This window comes from Amborella trichopoda, chromosome 6 (genome assembly GCF_054954075.1).
Source record: "Amborella trichopoda isolate Santa Cruz 75 chromosome 6, AtrichopodaSantaCruz75HAP2 v2.0, whole genome shotgun sequence".
NCBI classification, from domain to species: Eukaryota; Viridiplantae; Streptophyta; class Magnoliopsida; order Amborellales; family Amborellaceae; genus Amborella; species Amborella trichopoda.
This window is the reverse complement of record NC_142341.1, coordinates 25434660-25459986: the sequence shown is the minus strand read 5'-3', so window position 1 is coordinate 25459986 and position 25327 is coordinate 25434660. Positions and strand designations below refer to the sequence as shown.

The 25327-nt window shown below is 36.4% G+C and overlaps 1 protein-coding gene across 24 annotated transcripts in view; it reads right to left on the bottom strand.

The window, feature by feature from the left end:
* The window catches only part of PEL1 (Eukaryotic release factor 1 (eRF1) family protein), a 43994-nt gene extending 20849 nt beyond the window's left edge, over positions 1-23145 (bottom strand). For 12 of the 24 annotated variants that reach the window (XM_088870255.1, XM_088870254.1, XM_020670908.2 and 9 more), the window contains exons 1-11: positions 22919-23145; positions 22619-22701; positions 20250-20325; positions 8477-8551; positions 8350-8406; positions 7115-7160; positions 6811-6886; positions 4315-4390; positions 4114-4146; positions 3942-4010; positions 2620-2726 (exon numbers count right to left, since the gene is read on the bottom strand). In XM_088870255.1, coding sequence (XP_088726381.1) covers positions 2620-2726; positions 3942-4010; positions 4114-4146; positions 4315-4390; positions 6811-6886; positions 7115-7160; positions 8350-8406; positions 8477-8551; positions 20250-20325; positions 22619-22701; positions 22919-22969 — 749 coding nt within the window. In that variant the 5' untranslated portion in view covers positions 22970-23145. The remainder of the gene's footprint in view (positions 1-2619; positions 2727-3941; positions 4011-4113; positions 4147-4314; positions 4391-6810; positions 6887-7114; positions 7161-8349; positions 8407-8476; positions 8552-20249; positions 20326-22618; positions 22702-22918) is intronic. The other 12 variants (XM_088870259.1, XM_088870245.1, XM_088870244.1 and 9 more) reach the window with 3 other exon arrangements.
* Between the last annotated feature and the right edge of the window lie 2182 nt (positions 23146-25327).

The window sequence follows — 25327 nt, the reverse complement described above, 5'->3', positions numbered from 1 at the left end:
AGAGGCTTATAAAAATTCATTCTATAAATCTAAAAATCATTTAAGATCAAATTAATTAATTCTAAATTAATTTGATGTTGAGTAAATATCAATTTTGCTGAAGCAAAGTAAATATCAATTTTGCTGAAGCACTCTATCTTCTATTGAGGACTATAATTCACACTCATTTTCTCAAACTGACCCAGCATTTCCCATGACCCACAAACCATCGCAGGGGTTCATGATTGGGCTACCAAAGTCAGCCAATAGGTGACAAGATACAATGCTAGTTTATGGATTACAAGTTTCCCCTGAGGACAATCCAAGGTCACACAGACCTGTGCACACACAACTCTATGATGCATATGAAGGTTATCTCTCGCACATGTACACGTATCACCTTTAATGCTGATTTGCTCTCCCATTACGGCTACTATATGTACATCTCGTGTGATGGTTCAAGATGAGGCTTTGGCCCTCATCCCTTCAGGCCTACCATCACACACAAAGGTCACACAATCCCTTGGCTCACTACCTTAAGCAACTCCAACCTCATCAAAGGACAACCCTCATTGGTTGTGCTATATGCCCGGGTACTTAGGGTTTTATGACTCGACCAATCTAGCTCATTAAGCCTACCCTGAGTCTCGACAAACATCATTTTCCAATCTAGAGCCCTCTGCACAATAATCTTTTGGTCCCTCTGAACCACACTCCCTGTTGGAGTTTATTGCTCCACTATAGGAAAGGGTCAAGACCTCTTTTAGAATAGAATGCAAAAAGCCACATATTAACAGTATTTTGCACAATAGAGCCCATGCGCAAGGAGCCAAATGGACGGTGGCAAATGGTGAAGTGTTGAACATCAAAAGAATATCATGGATTTGGCGAAAAAATGGATTCTAACTCCTCCTTAAATGAATCCAAATTCTTTTATCTCAAAAAACTGCTATATTGACGTCAAACAGTAGGACCAGCAATGATGATCCGAAATATGATGATCTTCACAAATATTGAGAAACTCTCCCTTAAATTTCTACACTTTAAAATAAACACTCACATAAAACGATGGTCCTTGCAGCCACATGTGTACCCTCAGATTGATTCTTTACCTCGTAAACCCAATTGATGGTTGATGAAGTCTACCCTAAACAAAGTCCCAGGTCTCATTCTTATAGAGAGACTATAAATACTCATCCACAACCTGCTATCAGTAAGGAAGAAAACAATCCTCACAGCATCAGTAAAGCTTGTGAAAAGGACAAACAATAGGAAGGGCCCGTGGCAAGACGAGAAACCTCACAAATAAATCTAGAAAAGACAAACGGATGGGAAGAAGAATCGATGTTTAGCTACATCGAAGGGTCATGATTATTCTAAAGTAACCAAAGGGGAAGTGACATGATTCGTAGATGGTACAAAAACAAATGAGTTCTGCCGACTCACATCTTTCAAATTTTAGAAATTTGGCTCAAAAGGCAGAATATAGTATCCTATCGCCTTCATAACCAAATTAACTAATTAAGGGCATTAAAAAAAAAAAAAAAAGGACTTACGAATGGCTACGAGAATCATATAAAATGACACAAACTTTATGACTAATCGGCAAAGAGATCTAAATGCCAACAAGAAGTGGTCAAGCCTCCACCTACGATGACTCACAAACCCCAAGAGGACACATGATCCATCAGGAGTTTTTGGAAAGAGACCACTGAACCCCGCAACGCCAGGTTACCAAGTGAAGACTATCAAAGTTTAATTTCTCACTAACATATTATGCATGAAAACACTTCAATAGTATAAAGTTACGTCTCACCCTAACATATTATGCATGAAACGCTTAAACAAAAAAGATTAAGTATTAAATAAAATAATCTAAATCTTCCTAGAGAAGATATCCAACTGCACTTCAACATGACATTTAAAGCGAAGTGTAAATCTTCCTGGAGAAGGTATCCAACTGCACTTCAACATGACATTTAAAGCGATGTTTTTGATACAAATGTGCTTTTGGAATACAATAAAGTCAATGTATCCAGTTTAACTCTAATGGCTCCAATTAGTTAACCAAGAGCTATAATCAGTGTTTCAGAACAAGGTGAGTCAGACTTGGACTCACCCAAGTTACTCTAAACAGGAAAAGTTCTGGATGAGCGAGATTCATACAACCCAAGTCTGACCAAGCCTCCCTGAATTTGTGCTAGTCTTCAAAACCTCCAGCAAATATGTTTCAGAAACTATGTCTTTCTAAAGACAGGACAAAGCAAATTGACTCAGGACTTTCCAAGCCAACTCGCCCCAAGCAGTGGCAGAGTCCTGGAGTACTGGAAACTGGTTAGAATTATAATGTTGGCCACATTACAGACATAAATCAGGCAAGTGATTCATATTTCCTCTTAACTCCAAATTACCCGCAAAGAAACCTAGTTATGGAATTGCAGTTTGCATGCTACAAATACTAGTGCACCCCATTTAGAATTCAGCAGCATGTTCCATCATATAAACCTGATGGTCAAATATTGCTCTTAGCCAAGTCAATGCCAATATGGTTCAACCATGAAGAGACTTTGCATTTACTTCCACAGAAAAACTAAATATTCAATTACAGAACATAACTACAAGATGAGGCTTCTAACATACTTGTATCCTGATGTCGAATGTGCAAGCAGTATACGTGATTTATTCTCTATTATTGATCTCAGCTCCCGCCTTTCTGCCTCTAGGAGCATGAAACTATGGAACTGATCCTGAGGACATAAAAAGGAGTACAGTTTTCAACAGCAAAGCCATTATCCTCAGCAATATCGCTTACATATATTAACTAGTTGTGAATTAACGGTCAGGACATTAGTTGGTAAAGGCAAAACAGAATACATTTGCAAGAAATGATAAAAGTAAATTTAAACCTTCTTTACACATGATAGTAAAGGAAACAGCATTACTAAAAAGAAGAAACTACTCGTCTGAAGTTACTTTCCATCACCAAAGTTTAAACAATTATGGGGCCCCCCTAGAATGACCACTTCCACAAGATTGAGATTACAATAACAAGTTTTCTGCTTGCGAAAACCTCAGTCTGAGTAGTGTAATACAACATTAATACTACGATAAATAATTTAATACATCATTGCTACTAGGATAAATAATCTAAATTACATGGATGGTATCCCACATTAGACAACTAATTCATATGGTTGGGACTCACAGAAAGTAATAAATGAGTGAAAAACCTTATTTATTTCTAAGGATGGCAATGGACCCGGACCAACCCAAGACCCGAGGGGTAGACCCAATCGGGGTCCGGGTATGGGGTCCAGAAATTGGACCCGGCGGATCGGGTCCGGGTCCAAATCTTGGACCCAAACATTATTAGGGTCTGGGTCCGAGTCCGATGATAGTTTTCAGGTCTCAATATATGATGTATATTTAAATATAGTTGAATACATAAATATTTTAATTTTTGGGTCAGGTCCGATAGGGTCCAGGTCTAAGTCCGAGTCCCACACTACATTTTTTGGGTTCGGGTTAGACTGGACCCGGACCTGGACCAGACCCGACCCGACCCGACCTGTCCCGTCCCGTTGCCACCCTTATTTAATTGACTTCGATCAGTTGCCACATGAACCAGCAATATGGATTGTCCATATGCTCACTCATCTCAAAAGCTAGGTCTTTTTTACAAGCACCTCTTATTTGGATAATACTCATGCTTCTAAAACTAAAACTCCCCTATAATCTCTTAGGATATTCCTTTTAAAAAGATTGTTTCTTTGCCTGCTTCGACCCCCATATATGTTTACCAGGCATTGCTAGAACTGAGGTCTAGATATGTCACATTTCTCTTCTCGAACTTGTACCCTACAGATATCTTGAGATAGTCCTAAAAAAACCAAACCTTGCACATAAAGAGCCACATTGTGATTTAAAGAATTCATAATGAGAGTGGTGTTAAGCTTAGTGACCTTTGTAAAGCCCGGGCTTGCTATTACAGCACAACGGACAACCTTGAAGTCAATGTTCTTCAGAACAGCCTAAGTAAAGCATGGCCCATTTTGTTAGCCATTCATCAGCCTCAGGAAATGCAATAGGAAGGAGAAGAACAAAAATTCAGTCCCTATTTAATCGTAAAGTTACCTGCAAAACACTCTCAAAAAACTTGTTCAAAGCCTGTCAAAGCATATACAAATCCACCTCAGTGCAGAGTCATAATGAAAAGAATTATAATGCTCGAAGGAATAATATCTCTACTGATTTACTAGAATCAAAGAACCAAATAATGGGTCAATGCGTAGATTTCAGTGACCTAAGTAATACCATGGTAAGCACCATATGTACCTTTTCATAACCAGCAATAGCAGCGCCATGCTTACGAGGAATTGAAGCTTCTATTCTGGAGCGAGTTGTTGTCACACTGTCAGATATTTAGGCACAACAAATTCATTGAACAGTAGCAACATGCCAGGAAGACGACGGATAATTATTTCAGCATGCTCTGAACATTGAACAGAAATTCTCATAGACCATTAAAGTGCAAAGAAAGCCATCCTTAACAAATAAGAGTTTTGGGAAATGGTCGGAACAGCAAGTCTCATCCATAAAAGACATCCAAAATTCCACATATGTACCAGATCCTACAGAAAGATTACAGCCATCAAAAAAATTATTTTTTTTAAATGTTGACATCTACAGCCATCAAAAAACTAAAGAGAAATAAAAAAATAAAAAATAAAAATAAAAAACATAGTTACAGCCAAGCTACAAAATCAATATTGGAACAAAAATGGAGCAATGCCCCGAATTGGAATATGGATAGATTCCTCAGCAAACAATGCATTCATGCCACAAACCCTACTCAAGCAAGTAATGGTGATTCTCCCCACAAACAAATTGTTTCATGCTGCTATCATAATATTATTACATACTTATGATAAAGTGTAAATGCAAACACTGAGGAAGACCCTCAGATTCATTGGTTAGTAAAATAAACAGCACTGCATAGCATCAAAAGAGCAGCTCCAATAGCTAGTGTAAAGTACAAGAAGCTAGGGAATAGCAAAGAATACAAATTTGTAACAGTTAAAGATGTGGGAAAGTATCCAAATTCAAAGAAACATGGCATCTCCAACTAAAAGGCTTGAGCAACCCCTTCAACCTGGCAGTGAATCAGCAGACCCACACATGAAGCAGGATTTAGGGTCTTTAGTCTGCAAATCCCTGTCTTACTACGATTTCAGGACCATAAAGTAGCACAAAACAACTAGATAGTAATAATATCATGCATCACTAGACATATAAATAATAATGCAAATGCCTCAAAATAGTTTTAGCATATACATGAAGAAAAATGGAAAAAAGGGTGACAAACAGAACTCCATATATAACAATACAAATATGTAGGCAAAGCACTCATAAATGAGTGCTCGGCACCTCAAGTTGGTGCAGGTATGTCAATCATGCATAATATGCACAATTTGTTTTTTTTCAAATATCAAAACTCCCTGAACGAACTCTACTAAGCACAGTTCCAACAAGGCATCCAAAAGTTCCCAAAAGTTTCATTTTAAAGGTTAATTAAAGATAATGCTAAATTCCCTAAAATCTTCAGTCATAAGTAATATCTTGTCAAGATCGTCAACATACACTATGAGCATCCTTTGGAAGCTATAGACATGACAGCATGTCTGAAAGTACCAAACAGGCATTTGAAGACCATGTCAAATCGTACATATTACTTCTTTTAGTCTGTAAAGCATCTTGTCTAGCTCCCAAAGAAAGTCATTCTTAACTTGAGTTAGTATAACAGCCTTTCTTTTTTTGCAACCACTTCCATCAATACTCAAATTATCGTCATCTTTGCAACAAGAGCAAGTGCCCCATTGTAAGGTTGTTCCCAGAATCGCACTAAGATACTTGCAAACCATGCTATGGCGCATTGTCGGAAGGAAATGATGAAGGAATAACAAACATTAATTATTTGGATCCTAGTTAAGAAAAGAATTGTCAACACCAAGTTGGTGATCATACTTTGTTTGCAGGGACTAATACCAATACTCAAACAGTTTCCATCTCCGTCACAGGAGCAGAGAATTCCTCATAATCAACCAGTAGATCTGTTGGGATCCCCTTGCCACTAGTCATACCTTTACCCTCCCATCGAGTTTATATTTCAATTCGCAAAAAACATACCTCACCATATGTGTAATCCTATTTCAACTATATCGTTATAATTTTTTGTCACACACAAATCTCTGAGCAAGCAGCGACATGAACATCAAACAAACCTTTGGCTTAAGGGTGAGACCTAGTAGAGGCACCGAGTTTTCCAATCCTAAGAATTTTTTATTTGTGTTATGATAAATTATAATTGTATCCCAAAAAGGAAATGGTACCAGAAACCACACTCAGTCGAAGAAGAAATACAAATAGGGTTACATTTCGGGCCAAGCTTGCACGCATACTGTTTTAGCCATAAAACCAACTTCTGTTAGAATTATAATACAATGTTAGGCATTCTAGCATGGCAAGCCACGGGCTACTTCACTTCAAACCCCACGTGTTGAAAAGGCTGCCGAATTGTACCTACTCCTACTAGAAAGAAAAAAAAAGAAGCTATGTTCCCTATGTTCCCAACAAGGGGCTGCTTTTGATATTACTATGACCATTAAAGACTATGGCTTTTCAGGTTTCCCATAAAGATCCTTCACTCTGACAATTAATGCTCCCAACAAGGCCTAATCGTTCAATACTATAAAATGTGATGCTACAAGTAAACAAAGCAGTTCAAAACAATATTCAGCTCCAATCAACGTCACCAAGAAGACTTTGATGTACCTTTTACCAACAAGAAAAATATGAGCTAATCCTTCTTGCATCAAAACCACAGCTAGGTCAGCACTTGCAGCAGGATCTGAAATTCAAGAAAGCAGCAAGTGGAAAAAAACATGAAAGAAAGACAAGCCAGAAGATAAAACTTAATAGACATACATATTTCTGTTCATTACTTTGTGTCTCCATTATGCAAGCATCCATGGTTATATCTAAAAGATGCTATTGTTCAGCATTGAAGAGCTTTGCTAGTTGTATATCAAAGCCATGACATTGCCAACAAAACTCCAGAGTTAAGATAAAAGCATACCACAGGCTTGTTTGAGTACATCAAGTGCCACAGAATCCCAAACATCCTACAATCATTTATAGCAAATACAACGTTAGTAATACTTCACATATGATTTATAACAAATACAAATAGAATAAATGTAGGTAATTTGAAGCTACATATCAAATTCAATCAGTATAGATGATATTATTTCTCCTACATTTTATCTGAGAATTATTAAACTACATCCACGTCAACTTAACTAAATACCCAATATTTATCCAAATTTCAAAGGTGACACCAAATGTATATCAGTTCTCTCACAAATGCCAAAAGAACTTTAATAATCCACCGGTAAAGTTGAAAAATGCAGTCCCTAAAATTAATTAGAATTTCAAAAAAGCTAGATATCACAGAAAAGGTAGGAGATAAGAGAAAGATGAGCATTCATGCCCATAATTTAAAATTATCTAAAAAACATCACACATGCCCATAAGCAAAGAGGGCTATCACATACTCAGCTGCCACTGTGATGGACTGCTGTCTGTGATTAAATACAAATAAATAAACAAATGACAAAAGCAACTTTATACAAACCCAATGATAAACTTAACGCTGTCATCCAGAAATACCCAAAGAAACCTGCTGATCAAGCTGATATAACATTTTTTATGTCCACTAAACATACACCTCCATCAAGTCAGATGTAAATACCTGCTCATACCCAAATGTAATACCTCCATCAAGCTAAACATACACCGCTAAACATACCCAAAGAAACCTGCTCATCAAACCAGATGTAATACCTCCATTTGTAACAAGTCATTCAAAAGAAATGAGGAAAATTTGGAAGAAAAGAAATGGTAAGGGAGCATGAGTTGATACCGAAACAAAACATTTCAAATTTTGTGGAAACATTAATGCATCTTTTTTCCAGAATAAGAAAACTACAAGGCTATACAAAACAAACAGCCTAAAAACCCTATAAGACATGCTCGTTATTCACATTAAACAGGACCAAATACCTTAACAATTTCAAAACTCACAAAAGCTGTGTAATCCACTCAAACAAGGAAAATCAGTGTGTAATACATGAAGACAAGATGGACTCATAGATTAAAATACAGAAATGAACTATCAAAAATCAGTAGCCAAAAACGTATATCAAATAACAGCAAGTAAATCAAACAATGGAGACTGATATCAAGATGAGGTATTGCACTTATACCAACAATCAAGAACAGAAAAATCACAATAGTGTTTTCTATACATGCCTTCCTCAAAACAAATGGTCGATGTTGCTCAATTTCAAGTGTATGAAACGCACCGATCTGCAAACAATGCGTAAAGGTTATGGCAAGAACTGGAAACACAAATGAATAGATGATGACTATCGTTTACCTTCACATGTTCATTCTCGAGGATGTTCTTACCACGTACACGCAAGACCGAACCCACATTATCGTAGTCTACAGCCTAAATCAATGTGGAATGATACACATTATTATTTGTTGAAAGCCAAAAATCAACAATAACTGGATTATATCAACCAAAACAAATAACCATACAGAAAATCAGAAAGGATAGATAAACTATTGACAACAGTGTTTTTTACAAACAGTAGATGACAAATATAAAGAAAAGCACTCTAAGTCGTGCTAGAAAAATAAAGAATGTCTCCGGTTTTTTTTCTTTTTTTTTTTGGTAAATCGATAGGGATTTGGGCCCCTACTTGTTCTTCATTAGTAAGAAAGAATGTTACAAAGGATATATAGTTTATGGTACAATTCTTTTGTGCAAAGTCTTGGCCATATCAGAAGATATACGTGAAGAAAGAAAATAGAGTTTATAGACTTCCGGCAATGTTGGCCAGGTGATGGACTGTTCTTGGTAGACATACGAAATACTCCAAGGGCGACCATCCAGGTGTTAAAGGCAGTTTGTTGTCACAATACAGAGATTCCAAGGGGCTTTATGGCTGCCTCGAAGGGAATGCACCAGAATCCGCAAGTCGCTCTCAATGAGCAATGGAAAACAATGCAACTCAATAGTTAGCTGAATGACCCTTCCAAGGGCCGAAAATTCAGTAACATTGTTGGATGTGGGCCCTAGAGGAACAGAAAAAGTGGCGACTTTCAAGGCCCGAAAATTCAGTACATTGTTGGACGTGTGCCCTAGAGGAACAACAAAAGTGGCGAGAAACCCTCCCATATCATTTCTGATTATTTCTCCACAACCAACTAGTCCAGGGTTGCCACGAGACTAGCCATCAATGTTTAATTTATAGAAACTTGAAAGGGGTGGAGACCATGAGACCAAAATCTAAGCTTTAGGATGCATAGGGCGCCACTGAATTTTGAGGTTGTCGACTATATGCTTCTTTGACAGTTGGAAAGTCCATCCTTTCACCTTTGCTAAGCCTGTAACAACAGAGATGATCCAGTGCAACTGTTGTTCCCTTTTGAGTCTCTTTCCTTCAAAGATATACAGAGACTTTCCTTCAAAGATATACAGAGACTTTCCTTCAAAGATACACAAATTCGTTTCAGTCCACAAGAGCCAGATGGTTTAGGGAGAATAGAGAGTTCCAAACAATACATAATCCCATTGATCAAACCGGAATTTGACCCAACTCTCAAATATTAAAGGAGTGGATGAGCTCATGGGGAATCTTTCGCCACATAATAGAATGCCAAAGAACTTGCGAGAGAGTACATAACAGAATAATATGGTTAAAAGAATCACCCTCATTATAGCACAAGCGGCAACAAGATGCTAGACGAGTCCCTCTGAACTGGAGTAGCCCTGATGTAGGGAGGCGAAGATGAAGGGAAAGCCAATTGAACCATTTGGCCCGAGGGTGGGAATGAGAAACCCATAAAATATTTGGAGATCTCTCTGGTGGGAGCCTATCTCTAATACAATTCCAAGTGCTCTTAATAGAAAAAGATCCATCCGAGGAGTGAATCCATACAAGAAAATCATCAAAAAGCTTTACAGGAACTATGAAAGTCTTTACTGCTTGCCAGGCTCGAATCAAAGGCCCAGTAGTAGTTCTTCACAAAGAATAGGGCCCAGTGGTGGGATCAGGCAGACATCACTGTGGGGGTTAACAAAGAGAAAATCAGCCATACGACATTTCGCAAGTAGACCCAAGTCTTTGTGTATGTTATGTCCAAACTTGTCCCAAATAGAGACCTCCAATAACCATGGATCAGCTCAAAATTAGATGGAATTACCATTACCCACAACCTTCTTAAAATTGTGCCTAAGTCTATCTAAACTAGGGGAGATGCCCCTCCAAGCGTGACACAAATTCTTGATTTTAAATTGCCATATGGAGGAGTTTCTGAAATACCTATGTTGGAAAAAGGTAGAGATAAGCGGGGAGGGGTTTGCAACCAGCCTCCAAGCAAGTTTCATCATGCCAGCCGGGTTCAAATCTCGTAAATGCCTACTACCAAGACCGCCCTCCTCAAAGGTAAGGCCGATAGTCTCTCAATTTAGAAGATGTAATCATTCATATCTGAAGTACCTGCCCAAAGAAAGTTTCACTAACATCTCTCTAAAACATTGCATTTGCAAACTAGCTGAAGGATAGAGTCCAGTAGATCAAGGAAGCACTTAAGACCGACTTAATCAGCTGAAGTTTGCCAACAAAAGATAGCGTTAAAGCTTGCCAGGATCATATTTTGGCCATTGTCTTCCCCACCAAAGCCTGAGGTAAGCCTAGATATTTCTCTAGCATACCCCCTTTCCCCAAAATGAAGAACAACCTTAATTTATGATTTGAGTCCATAACCACCACCAAAGAATAGAATTTTGTTTTTCATAGCATTGTGTTTTTTGCCCTGCGACCCCACATAAAGAATCCCGGATGTTCCTTACTGCAATTGCCGCCTTTGGAGATGCCTCATAGAAAATCAAGATATCATCTGGATATAGTACATGATCACCCCATAGGTCGACCCAGAGAGGAAAGTTGTTGGTATGATGCCATTTTTAAAGGCCTCCTCCAGTTGCCTACTCAGAAAACCCATAACAATTAAGAATAAGTAAGGAGATAAGGGATTTCCATGTCACAACCCCTGCTTGCTTTTGAAGTAACATTTAGGCGAGCCATTAACCAATATGGAACAGCTAGGGAACAGCTAGGAAAACTAAAACATTGCTTCACCCAGGTTTTAAACTTATCAGAAAATCCCAAAGTTGTCAATTGCTTCAGCACGAAGTCCCAAGACACCATGTCGTAGGCACTGCTAAGATCTAATTGCAGGCACATTTTGGGTCTGCTAGCTAGTTTGTGGCACATCGAAATAATTTCATTACCATAAGCACATTATCAGTGATGAGTCTAACCTTCAGATACGTCGCTTGATAAGGCATAATAGAGCATCCAAGACAATACGTAGTCTATTAGCCACAATCTTGCTCATGATTTAGTAAAGAACATTGCATAAACCTATGGGCCTAAAGTCCTTCATGGTACAAGGTGACTTATTCTTTTGGATTAAACAAATAAAAGTAGAGTTAACCTCCCTTAAGAACTTACTTTTATTAAAGAAATCCTTGAACGGTGCAAAAAGATCCTGGCAAATAATATCCCAACTAAATTTATAAAACTCAAGCCCAAAACCATCTGGTCCAGGCGCATTTTTGCTCTTCATACTCCAAATACATTCCCTAATTACTTCCATCGAGATCTCTCAAGATAAATCTTCTCTTTGCTGACTGGAGAGTACCCCTCTGGTAAGAAATCAGAAAGTAATGTGCGTCGTGGAACTTGATCTACTGGTGCGAGGAGTTCTTGAAAGAGGACAGTAAATGGGATTTAACATCAAGATGACCAGAGATAACATTTCAGGTTGCATCGTAAAGAAAGATCATATCACTTCAGCACCTCACCAAAGTAGACATGTAAAATCTGGTATTACAATCACCTTCTTTGAGCATGACTTCCCTCGATTTCTGCCGCCAAAAACTTTCCTCAAGAGAGAGAAAGTGGTTTAGAGACAAGGTGCAATCATTTTCTTCCTACACCCAAACATGATTAAGAGGAACTCTATGGAGAAGGTCGTGAAATTCTGATAATCTATCACGAGACTCCCTGATTATGACCACGATGTCTCCAAAAACCGACTTATTCCACTTAATGATGTCGCCTCGGAGATATTTGAGTTTAGCAATAAAATGATACATAGGAGTACCTCCAATTCACCCTCGCCAGGAAGTTTTAATAAGATCTATAAAATTAGAAGCTAACTGCCAGGCTACCAAATATTTGAAAGGTTTGGGTTCCATTGGAATAGTCCTTTCAGGAGAGACCACTAGGGGCCAATGATCTGAGGTCCTTTTTAGGCGATAATTCCACCTGTCTCTCGGATTAAATTATATTTGGCCATTTAAATGGACTTTTGAGATGAATTATCTATATGTATGCTATATCATTAAGCCACGGTTCAGGAGTGGAAACATGTCACAAGAATACAAAGGGATAAGATAGGAATCCTGAAAATAAATAGAGTCCAAGACATTCATATAGGGTATTTTTTTATATTTTAAACAAAACAAATCCTTCAGAACATAATCACGTTAGGATAAATTCTCAAAAACTTGAATTCTTTAAATCTTTCATTTGTAATTGTTATTCACAAATTTTATCTCCTAAAATTTGTGCGTACCAAGTCCTCCATAAAAATACCTTTTTTATATTTTTGGTTCACTACTAAAACTTGTGTCCAAGTCCTCATCTTTCTGATTTTTAAGTTGAAACCTTCAAAAAATTAATTCTTAATGTACTTTACATCACGATGGTTATATATTTTCGCTTTAAATATATGAAAGTATAGTATGAATATAGTGTATGCATACATTATACCTTGATTGTATGCACACATTATACCTTGATTCTAAGGATTCTTTCATGGAAATTTAGACCCATCAAAGCTATCATAATCTTTTTTGGGGTCTTATTTAATGTTTTAAGAATTCAATTTACATTATATCATGATGATTCTGTAAGTTTTTCTTGAGTTCCTTGTAACAAAATTTCAACATAATCTCGCCTTGACCGAAGTCAACTTTTGTCAGAGTATCAAAGATACTCCTAATTCCAGTTAACCCCTGAGGGATTAGGTCTAGGTTCAGAGTCTATAAGGACAAAATTACTCTTGGGATTAGGTCTAGTTTTAAAGCAACAGGGACAGAGATGTAAAGGTAGATAATATAATACTAAACGACCTAAGGCACGAGATGGACTCACTTTCTTTGAATGTTAGATAGCCCCGACATGGTAAAAATTATGAGATACAATCAATCCAGGCAAGTGCACTCCCAAGATACAACCGCATCAGTATTACACTTCCTAATTTATTGGGTTGCACTCCTAATAACCTATCTAAAACACAGCTTTTAATGTTGATACACCCTCAAATCAGTAAATTTATATGAACACTGGTTCAAAACTTAAAGGGGTTAACATGCAAAACCTTTTTCTATAAATCACTCTTTCGACGACCAGAAGTTCTTTTATTTAACTTGGAAGGCCCCGGTTAATGAATTTACTGCTTCTCAGTTCCTTTTCGGAAGAAGGGAATGAACTATTGGTTTTGTAAAGAGACAGTAAACAATAACACATCATCACATGAACAACTCAAAAAACCACATCATCACATGCAAGACATTCTTATATTATGGGCATACATCATCATAGATGTGTTGAAGGACCATCAAATAATAAATGATTATCATCATCATCATCATTATCGTTATCATCATCCGAGCCATATCCCAACTATTTAAGGTCGGCTATACGAATGTCGCTCCGCCATTCCGCTCTATCAAGGGCTATAGCCTCAAATCATACCCTAAATCACCATATCTCTTCTCACTACTTTCATCAATGTCCTTTCGAGCCTTCCCCTTACCCCTTTAAAGCCTTCCTCTTGAACCAAATCGCCCCTCCTAAACAGTGTTGTTCTAGGTCTACGTAGCACATACCCAGACCATCTAAGTCTACTTTCCTTCATCTTGGCCATCTATATTAAGTGTTAACTAATTCCTTGTTTCTACTCCTATTATTATCAAACTTGCATTCCATATATTCTATCTTTGTCTGACTAAGTTTAAAACCTTTAGATTCTAGAGCATCCCACCAAAGTTCTTTGTGTTGACGACATCTCTAGTCTCATCAATTAAAACTATGTCATCCGTAAACAACATACACAACAGTACCTTATCCTATAGATGTCTAGTTAACTCATCCATAACCAAAAAAAAGAGATATGGGCTCTTTCTCATGAATCCAACAATAAATGATAAGAGATAAAAAAGGTGCCACATACCACTCATGGTGAAATTAAAAAAAAGGTAAATTGAAAAGAGGACGTGCCAAGAAAAATGGTGAAAGAGGTAAGCTAGTGTGGTCCTCAAGTACCACACTAAGCAATATGGTCCTTATTAATAATGCTCTCGTGACTATCTATGAAATATAGATCCTAAGCCACATAACATAATAGCCCATAAAATTAATTTAAGTTGTTTTGAAAATACTTTTCTAAAAAAAATGATTAACAATCCCCCACCTATTTCAAAACAACTAGACTGTCTCTTAACATATCAAGATATGTATACATGAAGGTGTCCTATAGACTTGAACCTCCACATGGTGTTACACAAAATGCTTACCAGGACATTGAGTGAACGAACTGTGAACTATATCCATTATAGATAAGCCCCCTACATGCTACCCATTCTTTTTCAAAGAGCTAGAGTTTTCTTAAAGGCTTGCATGTTAAAGGCCTTGCGCTCATCCCGGATTTTTATGACGGGTCTGGAGAATGCCCAATTCTCATAGGAAGTAGCCTCCATTTTCACACTCATATAGGTGACTCCAAGGAGGATGTCATGCATTGTGACACCCCAGTCTAGGTTTTACATCATCTAGAAAAATGGGATCATTAAGAGCAAAGCTCAACCTCTCCATTCATTTCAGTAAATTTTACTACACAACCAAGGATGGGGCAGAATTAATTAATTAATATTGTGCTACATACCTACATTAGACATCACACAAGTGACTTGTTTCTTTAAACCTTCGACTTGGAATCTCCTTGTCCTTACATAGGGTTCCCATCACTATGTGGTATATTATACATGGGCCTCAATCACATACCTTTACTATCATCCAAACTTGATCCCCTACAAGGCCTTTTGTTAGTGGATATGCCAAGTTCTTGTTAAATAGGATATGGAGTACTTATATAACTCCATCTCCAAGCAAAAGTCTCACCAACTTGTACCAAGTGAATGTATCAAGATTTTCTGGGTAAATTTTACTTTTCGCTCAGTATAAAGTAGCTTCACGGTCACACCATAGTGAGACTGCAGGCATGGGCCCTAAACACTGGTACATCTACCAACAAATTTCCTAGCCACTCAGCCTCTTTTCTAATAGCTTCCAAGGCAATTAACTCTGATTCCATCGTGGATTTGGAGATATAAGTCTGCTCTTTAAAACCCCAAACAACGGCACCCCCCCAACCATGTGTAAATCCATCTACCAATAGACATGGATTCCTTAAAATTTGTAATCCAATTACATCCTTGTATCCTTCCAATACAACGAGCTTGCCCGCATAACATAGGCCATAGTCTATAGTTCCTTTGAGATATCTCAAGAACCTATAGAACACATTCCAATGCTCTTGATTTGGGTTACTAGACTATCTACTCAATTTTCTCATAGCAAAGTCCATATCATGTCAAGTACATGACAATACATACTTGTATAGTTCAATTGGGATGCAGGCCCACCATGGTTCTTCTTGAGTTTAACATGAGCACCATAAGGGGTTGAAACTAGCTTGTATTCAAAGTTATAAAATCTTTTGAGCACTTTCTCTATATAGTGGCTCTGGGTTAAAATATACCCAATAGGTTCTTTGTTATATTAATTCCAACTATCACATCAGCTTACCCCATGTCTTTTAAATTATATTCAAAAGACAAAAAATTTGTACTTTTGTGTCTTCAATGCGTACAATATTATTACCTAGTATCAGCACATCATCTACACATAAAAATAATAGCAACTGCACCATCGCAAACTTTGGCGTACACATATGTATTAGCATCGATAATCTAATATCCAATAAGACAATTGTATTGAATTTTTCATGTCATTATTTCGGTGCTAATTTCAATCCATACAAGGATTGCACAAGTTCACAAAACCTTGGGTTCTTGTTCCTTAAGGACAAATCCCTCAGTGGCTCAATATAAATTTGCTCATCTAGTTCTCATGGAGAAAAGCAGTTTTGAAATCCATCTAGTGAATCTCAAGGTGGTAAATCGATTTAAAGGCAAGGGAACTCAAATGTTGGTTATTCGAGCGACCGGGCCATATGTGTCAAACAAATTGACACATTGTATTTGTTTAAAGCCTTTGCAACCAGTCTTGCTTTATATTTCTCAAAAGTACCATCCATTTTTAGTTTCCTTTTGAAATTCCATTTACATCCCAAACGCTTAGCACCAAGAGGTAAATCCACTAGTATCCAAGTGTCAATCTCCAATATAAATTCCATCTCATCATTGGCTACCCTTTTAAAAGGAACGTCCTATGTGGACATGGCCTCTTTGAAGCATTAAGGATCTTCTTCCAAAGATACATAGGAAAATCAGGTCCAAAATCAGTTAATGTCATGTTTCTCTTTCTTCTCATTGGTTCTAACTCTTCACACCTCTCATGCTCTCCAAAATCTATCCTTCGCCATGTCATTCTTCATAATCATTATCTTGCTCACCAATAAATATGTTCCAAAATTCTGCATTCATGGACTTTATAATCACATTAGATTTTAGGTCCAAAACTCTAGAGGCTTTTTCATGTTCAGCACAGCCCACAAAAACACACTTTAGAGATCTAAGTCCAAGACTGGGCCTCTTAAGATCAAGGAGCCTTACTAAATCAGCACATTATCAGAACTTGAGGAATCCTCAGAAAGGTTTCTTTCCTTTCAAAGTTCATATGGTAAAGGATTAGATTTTGAATATGGTATTCTATTTAAAAGATAACATGTTTAAATTTATAGGTGGCTTGATTCTATTGGCTAAGCCCATGTAAATTCCACGTGAACTCCATGAAATGGCACACTGTGATTGGCTTATATGTGAGATATCTAAGAATGGGCTGGGGCCTTAGCGGTAGTACCAACGAGACTTACAATGAAGTCTCTGACTCCATTCTCACCAAAGGGTAGGGGCTCAAATCCCCACTGACTAATCCTTTTGTTTTTATATGTGACATATCATCTTAGGTGGAATAAAGTTTCTAAATTACCATAAGGCATGCCCCTTCCCTTTTGGTGTTTTATTATTTTCATAAAGTCTAAGGACAATTATGAAATGAGTAACTGGCATATGAGAAAACGTTTTATAGGACAAGGACAACTTGGTAAAATGGGTTTGATCTAGGGTTTTATGGAGTGATAATGGTGTGCAAATCACATCCATTAATCTCGATGGCTAGACATGGATGTGTGGCTAGAATTGTAGCCCTCTCATATGCCATAGATGAATAGCATAAAAGGCTTAGATTCATTCACTCATAAATATCTCACTATCATAACTCTATTTAAACCCTTTCCAACCCCATTCTCTACACACTTGAGAGCCTGTCTAGAAAGAGAAAGAAGAGAGAGTAGCCTCCACGCCCCTCCTTTTGAGCCTTCTCCCTTTCCTCTATTAAGCTTCTCTTCTCTTTCCCTTGGTGAAGCCACATGACAATGGTTGTGCATGCTAAGCTCTAAAGTGTCTAGTCCTCATGATTAAAGGTAAATTTAACGTGTCAAATCCTCATGATCTAAGGTTTCTAATCCTCATGACCTTTTCCCTTCCTATTTTGCGCTTTTTCCTCATAGTTTGCTTGTTGTAAATCGTCCATTACAGTAGCATCTTTCCTATATTTCATTGAGTTTTTTATGATCTTGTACTAGCTTTTTTTAAATTATGCATGTATACTACATAATAGGCATAGTATAATCCTTTGATCCTACCATTAGGCACCATTTTCTTCAAACTTAATGCACCTGTTTTTTTTGAGATTTTGAGCACCCCTTTCATGAGAATCAATGAGTATTTCATGACCATTTGAATACCATTTTCTAGAGTATGTGTTTTGAGAAAAGTGTTTGAGAAATTGCTTCACTATATGGTTATAATCATGTGCTCTAAATGAGTTGTTCGCACTTGGCTTCATCAAATGGTCTTGTGCTTTAAATTTTCATCTTTCTCTCTCATTTTGAGTATAATCAAGTGGTATATTGGTGAGCATAATAAGCTTCCCATTTGTGTGAGTGATATTAGCCCTTATGACATAAGTCATCCGTGCTATCATCTATGAGACAAAACTAAGTCCTTAAAAGGTTTGCCTATGTAACTCGGGCACACAAGATTCGACCATTGGCTTCCCATTGATTGCTTACAATTTTATTTGCTGCAATTTAGAGTAAATAAATTTTGTGCCATGAGGAATTGAGCAGATTATATTTGGAGTATGTTTGTGTTTATGTCATTTAGCCTATGCCTTAATGCCATCATAAATCATTGTCCAGAGACCACGCAAATTGAATTTTGAATTTTTCCTTACCATGATCAAGTCAATTATGTATATATAAATATATGTTTGGGTGGAGAAGGGTATTGATCTTGAAGTGTTCGATGCAATTCTAACGCGGAATTTAACTTGTACAGTGTTGTAAACTTGAGCACTTGAGTACTTGAGTAGAGTCTTGTATTTATTCAATCTCCTTCTTGTATTTTGAGTTTGGATTTTATCAAAGGGACCAATTAGACTTGTATTTTTATTTTCAAATGTGTGTAAAGCCAAGTTTAGTGGCTGGAAGTTATGTACTCTTGACAATTTGAATGTAAAACCAATGTATTTGGAGCTTTATTGTTTTACAATGACAAAAAAAATTTAAAATGTGTCACTTGGACTTGGCTTAATACACCAAGACTGTTCCTAGATAAAATGTAGGGCAGGTGACCTTGATATTCAATAAACCAACTCAAACTAATTATCTAAAATTATTATTTTAAATATTATTTTTATGATTTAAAACATTCGCACTTATTTTAAACAATTTTTATAGAACTTATTTAAAGTTATAATTTTTAAAATCATTATTGTTAAAATATATTGTTTTTTAAAGGAAAAAGTTTATATAAGGCTGCAACCATAAAATGTAGAATTACAGATGCACCTCAAAAATCCATCGGAAAATGTTGTTTTAATGTTGCAAAAACCTCTAATTGGTCATCTCGACATCGAGCTATATGCTTATGGAAAAAAATATATATATTGAGTCTAAAAAATAATACATCTTGCAATACATTACTAGACCGTCCATTTCAAGATTTTCATATGTTTATAGATCTACTTAATTTTAATCTTTTTTGGAGTTTTAAATTTTATAATGAGATATAAAAATAGATTTTGAGATAATCCTAATAATTGTTTTCACCTAAATTACATGTTATGGTACAATTTGGAGGTGCGCCTTAATTGGATTGTTTAAGGTTGCAACCTTATAGAAACCACACCCATAAAATTATAGTTTTTATAATTTAAAATTATTGTCTTCATATTCCTTTTTATCTTTAGTATTTCTTTTCTTTGAAATCTGAATTTGTTCCTTTTTTTGGCATTTGATGAAACATGAACTGTTCCAATTTGGATTTCTAATGCTTTTGTTGGTTGAAAGTTTAATGAAATGTAGAGATCTCCACTCATAAGATTGAAGTTCACAAGGAGGTATGTGTTTCCCATCTCTTTATAAATTACTTCCTATATTTTTATTGTTAAATGTTTTATTTATTTTATTTTGCCATTACTTCTGTTTCATATAAAGTTTTTTTTTTTTTTTTTTTTTTTTGGTTCTCTAATTATATTTCTATGTGCAATGCACATAAATCTACTAGTACAAGATTAAATGCTTGTCAATATTTGCATTAAAGCAAGAAAATAAACTGATTAGGAAACTACAAAATAACGATTAAGGAACATCCTAAACATCTTTTGTATAACAAGAAGAAAAACTGCACAAAATGAAATAGTTATTTACTACCAAGAAAACTGAAGAATGTTCCCTTTAATAGCACATTATTATACCTCAACTTCAATCTCCAGCTTTAGTTTCACACGTTCAACATCCCTTCCTCCAGAGACCATTTCCCTTTGGACTTTCCTATAAATTATCAAATATATGTCAAAAAGCACACCGGGACCAATAGAAATCATAACTTTTTCCAAAAGTTACTGAGTAAGAAGCCCCAAAAGACTATTCCATACTCCAAATTATAAAACGCACTCCAAAAACTCATTAATAACTATTTTCAGATGTATTAGTGAAGCAGGTTTGAAGAAACAACTTCAAGCAACCATTGATAATTGGATCACGTTAGGACTCACCCATAGAGCTTAAATTCCAAAGTAGAGTGATGCAACAAGCCTTTTCTCTTCAAGATATTCATAAACTTTGAAAAGCAAAGAAAGCATAAAGATATACAAATTTAGTGCAGCTATTCATTGTTAGACAGCATGTATATGCATACATGAAATGCATATAAGAGCAAGAGAGAGAGAGATATTCCACATGAATTATAGATCTAAGAATTCCCTCCCAGTGATCACGGGGTTGCACCTGCAGGAACACTTTTGAGACTTGTCCGACTTGTTATTGATTGGATATCAACTCTATCCACAAACTGAGAGCAATGCCATGGAAGAATTCATAGCGCTAAAAGTAGGAAGAAGTAATCTGTGGGCTCAGAATTACTATTGGTTCTAACTCATTTCCTTTGGGTAATGAGGGAGACTCTTTAAACCATATCAGCTGGCATCATAAAACTTGTGCTCTTTAAAAATTACACTAGAATATTGCTAAATTACTACATTGTTTCCAAAATTTCTGTTGTTGAATTTCTGTTATATGCAAAACTTATGCTTCATTTGGAATCAGTATTGGGTGATGAGACTGAGCCATTAGTATCAGCACTTTGTTGAAACTGTAAGGAGTCCTTCTCAACTAGAAAGCCAAACACCAATTTTAGTGGCATTTTGAATTATATCAGGGACATGATGTCGGCAAACCAGCACTGTTGATTGCCAACACCATCTCATGTATATAGCAATAGAGTCCATTCAGAAGCCTTTCCAAAAGCCACCTTAATGCTACAATTGCACATCACACAAAGAGAAAGCACATCCAATGGCAAACAGCGTAGTTGATTAGGGTTCCTAGAGCTAAGCTTGAAAGTATTTATTCCAATTAATGAATGCCTGTAGCCTGTAACAACGTAAAAAATAGCTGGGAGTAAAACTACATTGATTAAATATGGCAGCAGCAACTTATTGGTCAAATCTAACTCCTAGAAGACCGTAAATCTTAAAAAAGGAGACCCCAATTGTTTAAAAACCCAATGGGAAACTGTGATAAATAAGTATCAGAAAGATAAATAGGAAAGCAATGCAAGCAATCATGCAATGCAATCACCCATTTGACTTTTTTTAGCTTGAAGGAGACAGGCACTCACACCAGAAGCAAAAATGAGATTCAATCAGCTTCTTGGTTGGCTTTCAAAGAACTAAATGGTGAATATAAATATAGAATAAGAAAACAGCAGCATTGTTTTTTCATTCTTTTTTTTTTATCAGTAAAAACAGTCGCTATTTTCCAAGATGGACTTCAGTAACAACAAGAAGAAGTTCAATTTAAATATGTGAAACCTAACATTGACTTTATTAATTCAAGTCTACATATGCTGGCTGCATTGTCCTTTACTTATTTGACTGTAAATTTTCTAGTTCTTGGGGTGGATTTTCCTCTTTTTTGAGTCAAAGAGGAAAGCTTTTTGTAGCTGTTCAGGCAGTTCACAGCCTCACATCACTTCTCTTTCACCTGAAAAGGAGCATTGCTCATCAAAACATTTACTGTTTCTAATTGCAGATAGCCAAATTTTAGTTTCATGTCTACCTTATTTTATGGACAAAGGATTACCCAGAATAGAAATGGGGACCAAAGGGGATGGAAAGTAGAAAACCCATTAACAAGCCATACTAACCACTTTCTGCCAAGGAAAGAAAGCCCTAGCCGAAAACCAAGTTAGGCAAAGATGGGTATTTACTAGATGTGAAATCCATTCCCTTTACAATCAATTCTGCATGTCCCAAATGACCAAAAACCGACATAGACCAACACAAATCAAGTCAAACAACAACCAAAAAAGAAGGCATTCTAGCTCCAAACAAATTTTGCATGTAAAACAATAAATGACAACTTCTTACGACCCATTGCATGAAATTGAAGCTACAATTTTGCATCTAATACAATGAGTTATGCACAGCAAATATGATACTAAATAACAACCAAATTTGGAAGTTCAAACAACAGATATGGATTAAAAACTTTATCTGTACTGGAACTATACAACAATTTTACCCCACTAAACGAAAGGAGATAAGATAAAGAGGAAGTATACCTCACAGTGACAGCCATAACCCTGTCGCCCTGAGAGACAAGGTTGTAGACATGCCATAGATCATCAGGTTCCTCGGGAATCATCTGCAGCACAAAAAGGAAAAAGTAAATAAACTTAATTCAGATGGGAAAGAAATGAATTCAGATGCAAATAAACTGAATTTATAAAGCAAATAAACTGAATTTAGATGGAAAATAAATAAAAAATTTAGGTGCAAATAAACTGAATTTAGATGGCAAAGAAATGAATTTGGAGAGGATATTATTGTGAGAAAAGAAGAAAAGGATTTGGGAGAATAACCTTGGCACTGCCAGGACCATTAGGGATGAGATCCTTGCGAACCAGTTTCATGGAAACAATATTAGAACAAGGAATGATGATGCTATATGGTTCCACTGATGTTACTGTCCGTGTGTTTATTGAAGCAGAAGAGATGCATCTCAGGAATTGTCAGTCATTGGGGAGAGAGAATCGATGGGGCTCATGCTCTTCTCAAAACATCATTGGAATTGAGTGCCTGCAAACCTCAGGGAGGCGATCTGAAATATGAAGACATTTTGAGTCACCAGCTGTCAAGAACGTGTGAAAATACTTGCGATAAAGTGTTTTAGTGAAAAAATAATAATAATAATAAATTGTAGGTTTTTTTTTGTTTTTTTTTTTTGGCTAATTAATTACGAAGCGTTATGTTACGCTAATTAAAAGTTAATTAGTGTGAAAATATTTTCTCACCTAATCACATGAAGGAATTTCTTTCAAGTTATATGAAGTATATTCACACACACCAAATATGTAATATGAGACCAATTATTTTCCTTATAAGAAGGTCACAATTGCTACTTGCCATTAAATACCAAATGGCTAAGGGTGTTTCACAAAATTTGAAAAAAAAAAAAAAGGGAAAACTTTATATGCTTCTCTTATAGCATAGAAGTTCTATCCTCTCCCACCTTTTTAACCATTTATTTAAAATGGAGTGCTGAGATTCATTCACTCAAGATGTCACAAAATAAGGGCACGGGTTCAACTTATAACAATTTGAAATAAGCCCGTACTAGAGAGAGATGGTCTTTTCTATTCAAAGCTTCCCATGCAAATCCGTCATTGATGAAGCTCCAATTGGTTCTTACAAAACTCAACGTATTTCTCTGGCTCTCTACAAAAGAGTAAGATTGGTCCTCTCTGTTTAGAGATTAATCTGTAAATCCACCATTAATAGAGCTCAGTTTCTCCGCAATGCAGTCCTTGCCTATGTTTCAGTGCTTCCTCTACAAATCTGCAATTAAAGAAGCTTGGAGTAGCTTTCAAAGAACAAGCTATGCTATAAAGTCTTTTAATGAAGCTTAGGGTTGTACTTCACAGAGAGTTCTTTTTGCAAATTCGACCATTAATGGAGATTCAAAGTTGTTATTGCAAAGAAAAAAGTAAGGAGATAAAACCTACAAAAACAAATAAACAAAAAGTGAAAGAATTTTTAGTGGAATAGACCATCTTACCTGTGTTTCTCCCTTCTTCTCCCGTACTTTCTCTCTCTCTAAACCTAAAAATTGGACACTATCTCTCTGTACTACGGGCTATTTCAAATGGGTTACCGGTTGAGCCCGTGCCCCCATTTTGTGACAACTTGAGTGAACGAATCTCAGCTCTTTATTTTAAATCAATGGTTGAAAAAGTGGGGGAAGCTTCTATGCTGTAGGGGAAGCATAGAAAGCTTTCTCCAAAAAAACATCAACTTTGAGTCTAGTCAACAATACATTCACAACCACCCATTTGAATATGACCTCCTTGTATTAAAGTAAATGGTCTCTTATTGTATTTTCATGTTTATTTATGAGCGCTACTGTAGACACTTCATTTTAAAACTGAAAACTTTTGTGATATTCTATTCTAGAAATCCCTTAAACCATAAAACATATTAATCCATGGTCCTCATCCTGGTCCTCATCCTGATCTAGTATCTTGGCACATCATCTTGTGGTTTTTTAGTAGTTATTCATTCTACACCCATTTAATGTTGTGGTTTTTTTAGTAGTTATCCATTCTACACCCCTTTGAATCTATAAAACATACACATCATCTTGTGGTTTTTAGTAGTTATTCATTCTACACCCATTTAATCTTGTGATTTTTTTAGTAGTTATCCATTCTACACCTCTTTTGAAAATACAATTATGTGTGTACCTCTTTTGAGGGGGATGTGTATTCTTTTAGGGTTAGACGTGCTTAACCTAGGAAATCAGAGAGAGAAAAAGCTGAGAAAATGAGAGACTCTAGAGACCAAAGAGAACTTGTGAGAAACCCTAGATCTAAAAAAAAACAGAACAAGCCCTAGCCATTAAACCTGCATCTTTAAGCTCAGATTAGATCTAAGAAAACTATTCAACCAAGCCAAGGCTTGGTCAACATTGAAGAGAGATATGGATGATCCACGGTGGTGGAAATTACAGTCGCGATCCTGATAAGGGCGAGGCCTTGAAGCTTCGGGTTTGCCGAGCCAACTAGCCCGACCAGGTATTTTTCTCATCCTATTTTCTTTTATTTTTCAGTTATTTTATTAGATCTAGGATTTTATTCCTATTTCATTTAATATTTTGTGTTTTTTTATCAATGTTATTTCTGCTACCAATATGAGAGAAGATCTCCTCATTTCTGATGAGATATGGCCTCAGATTAAAATTCGATTGACCCCCACTCTCTATCACTTTTAAT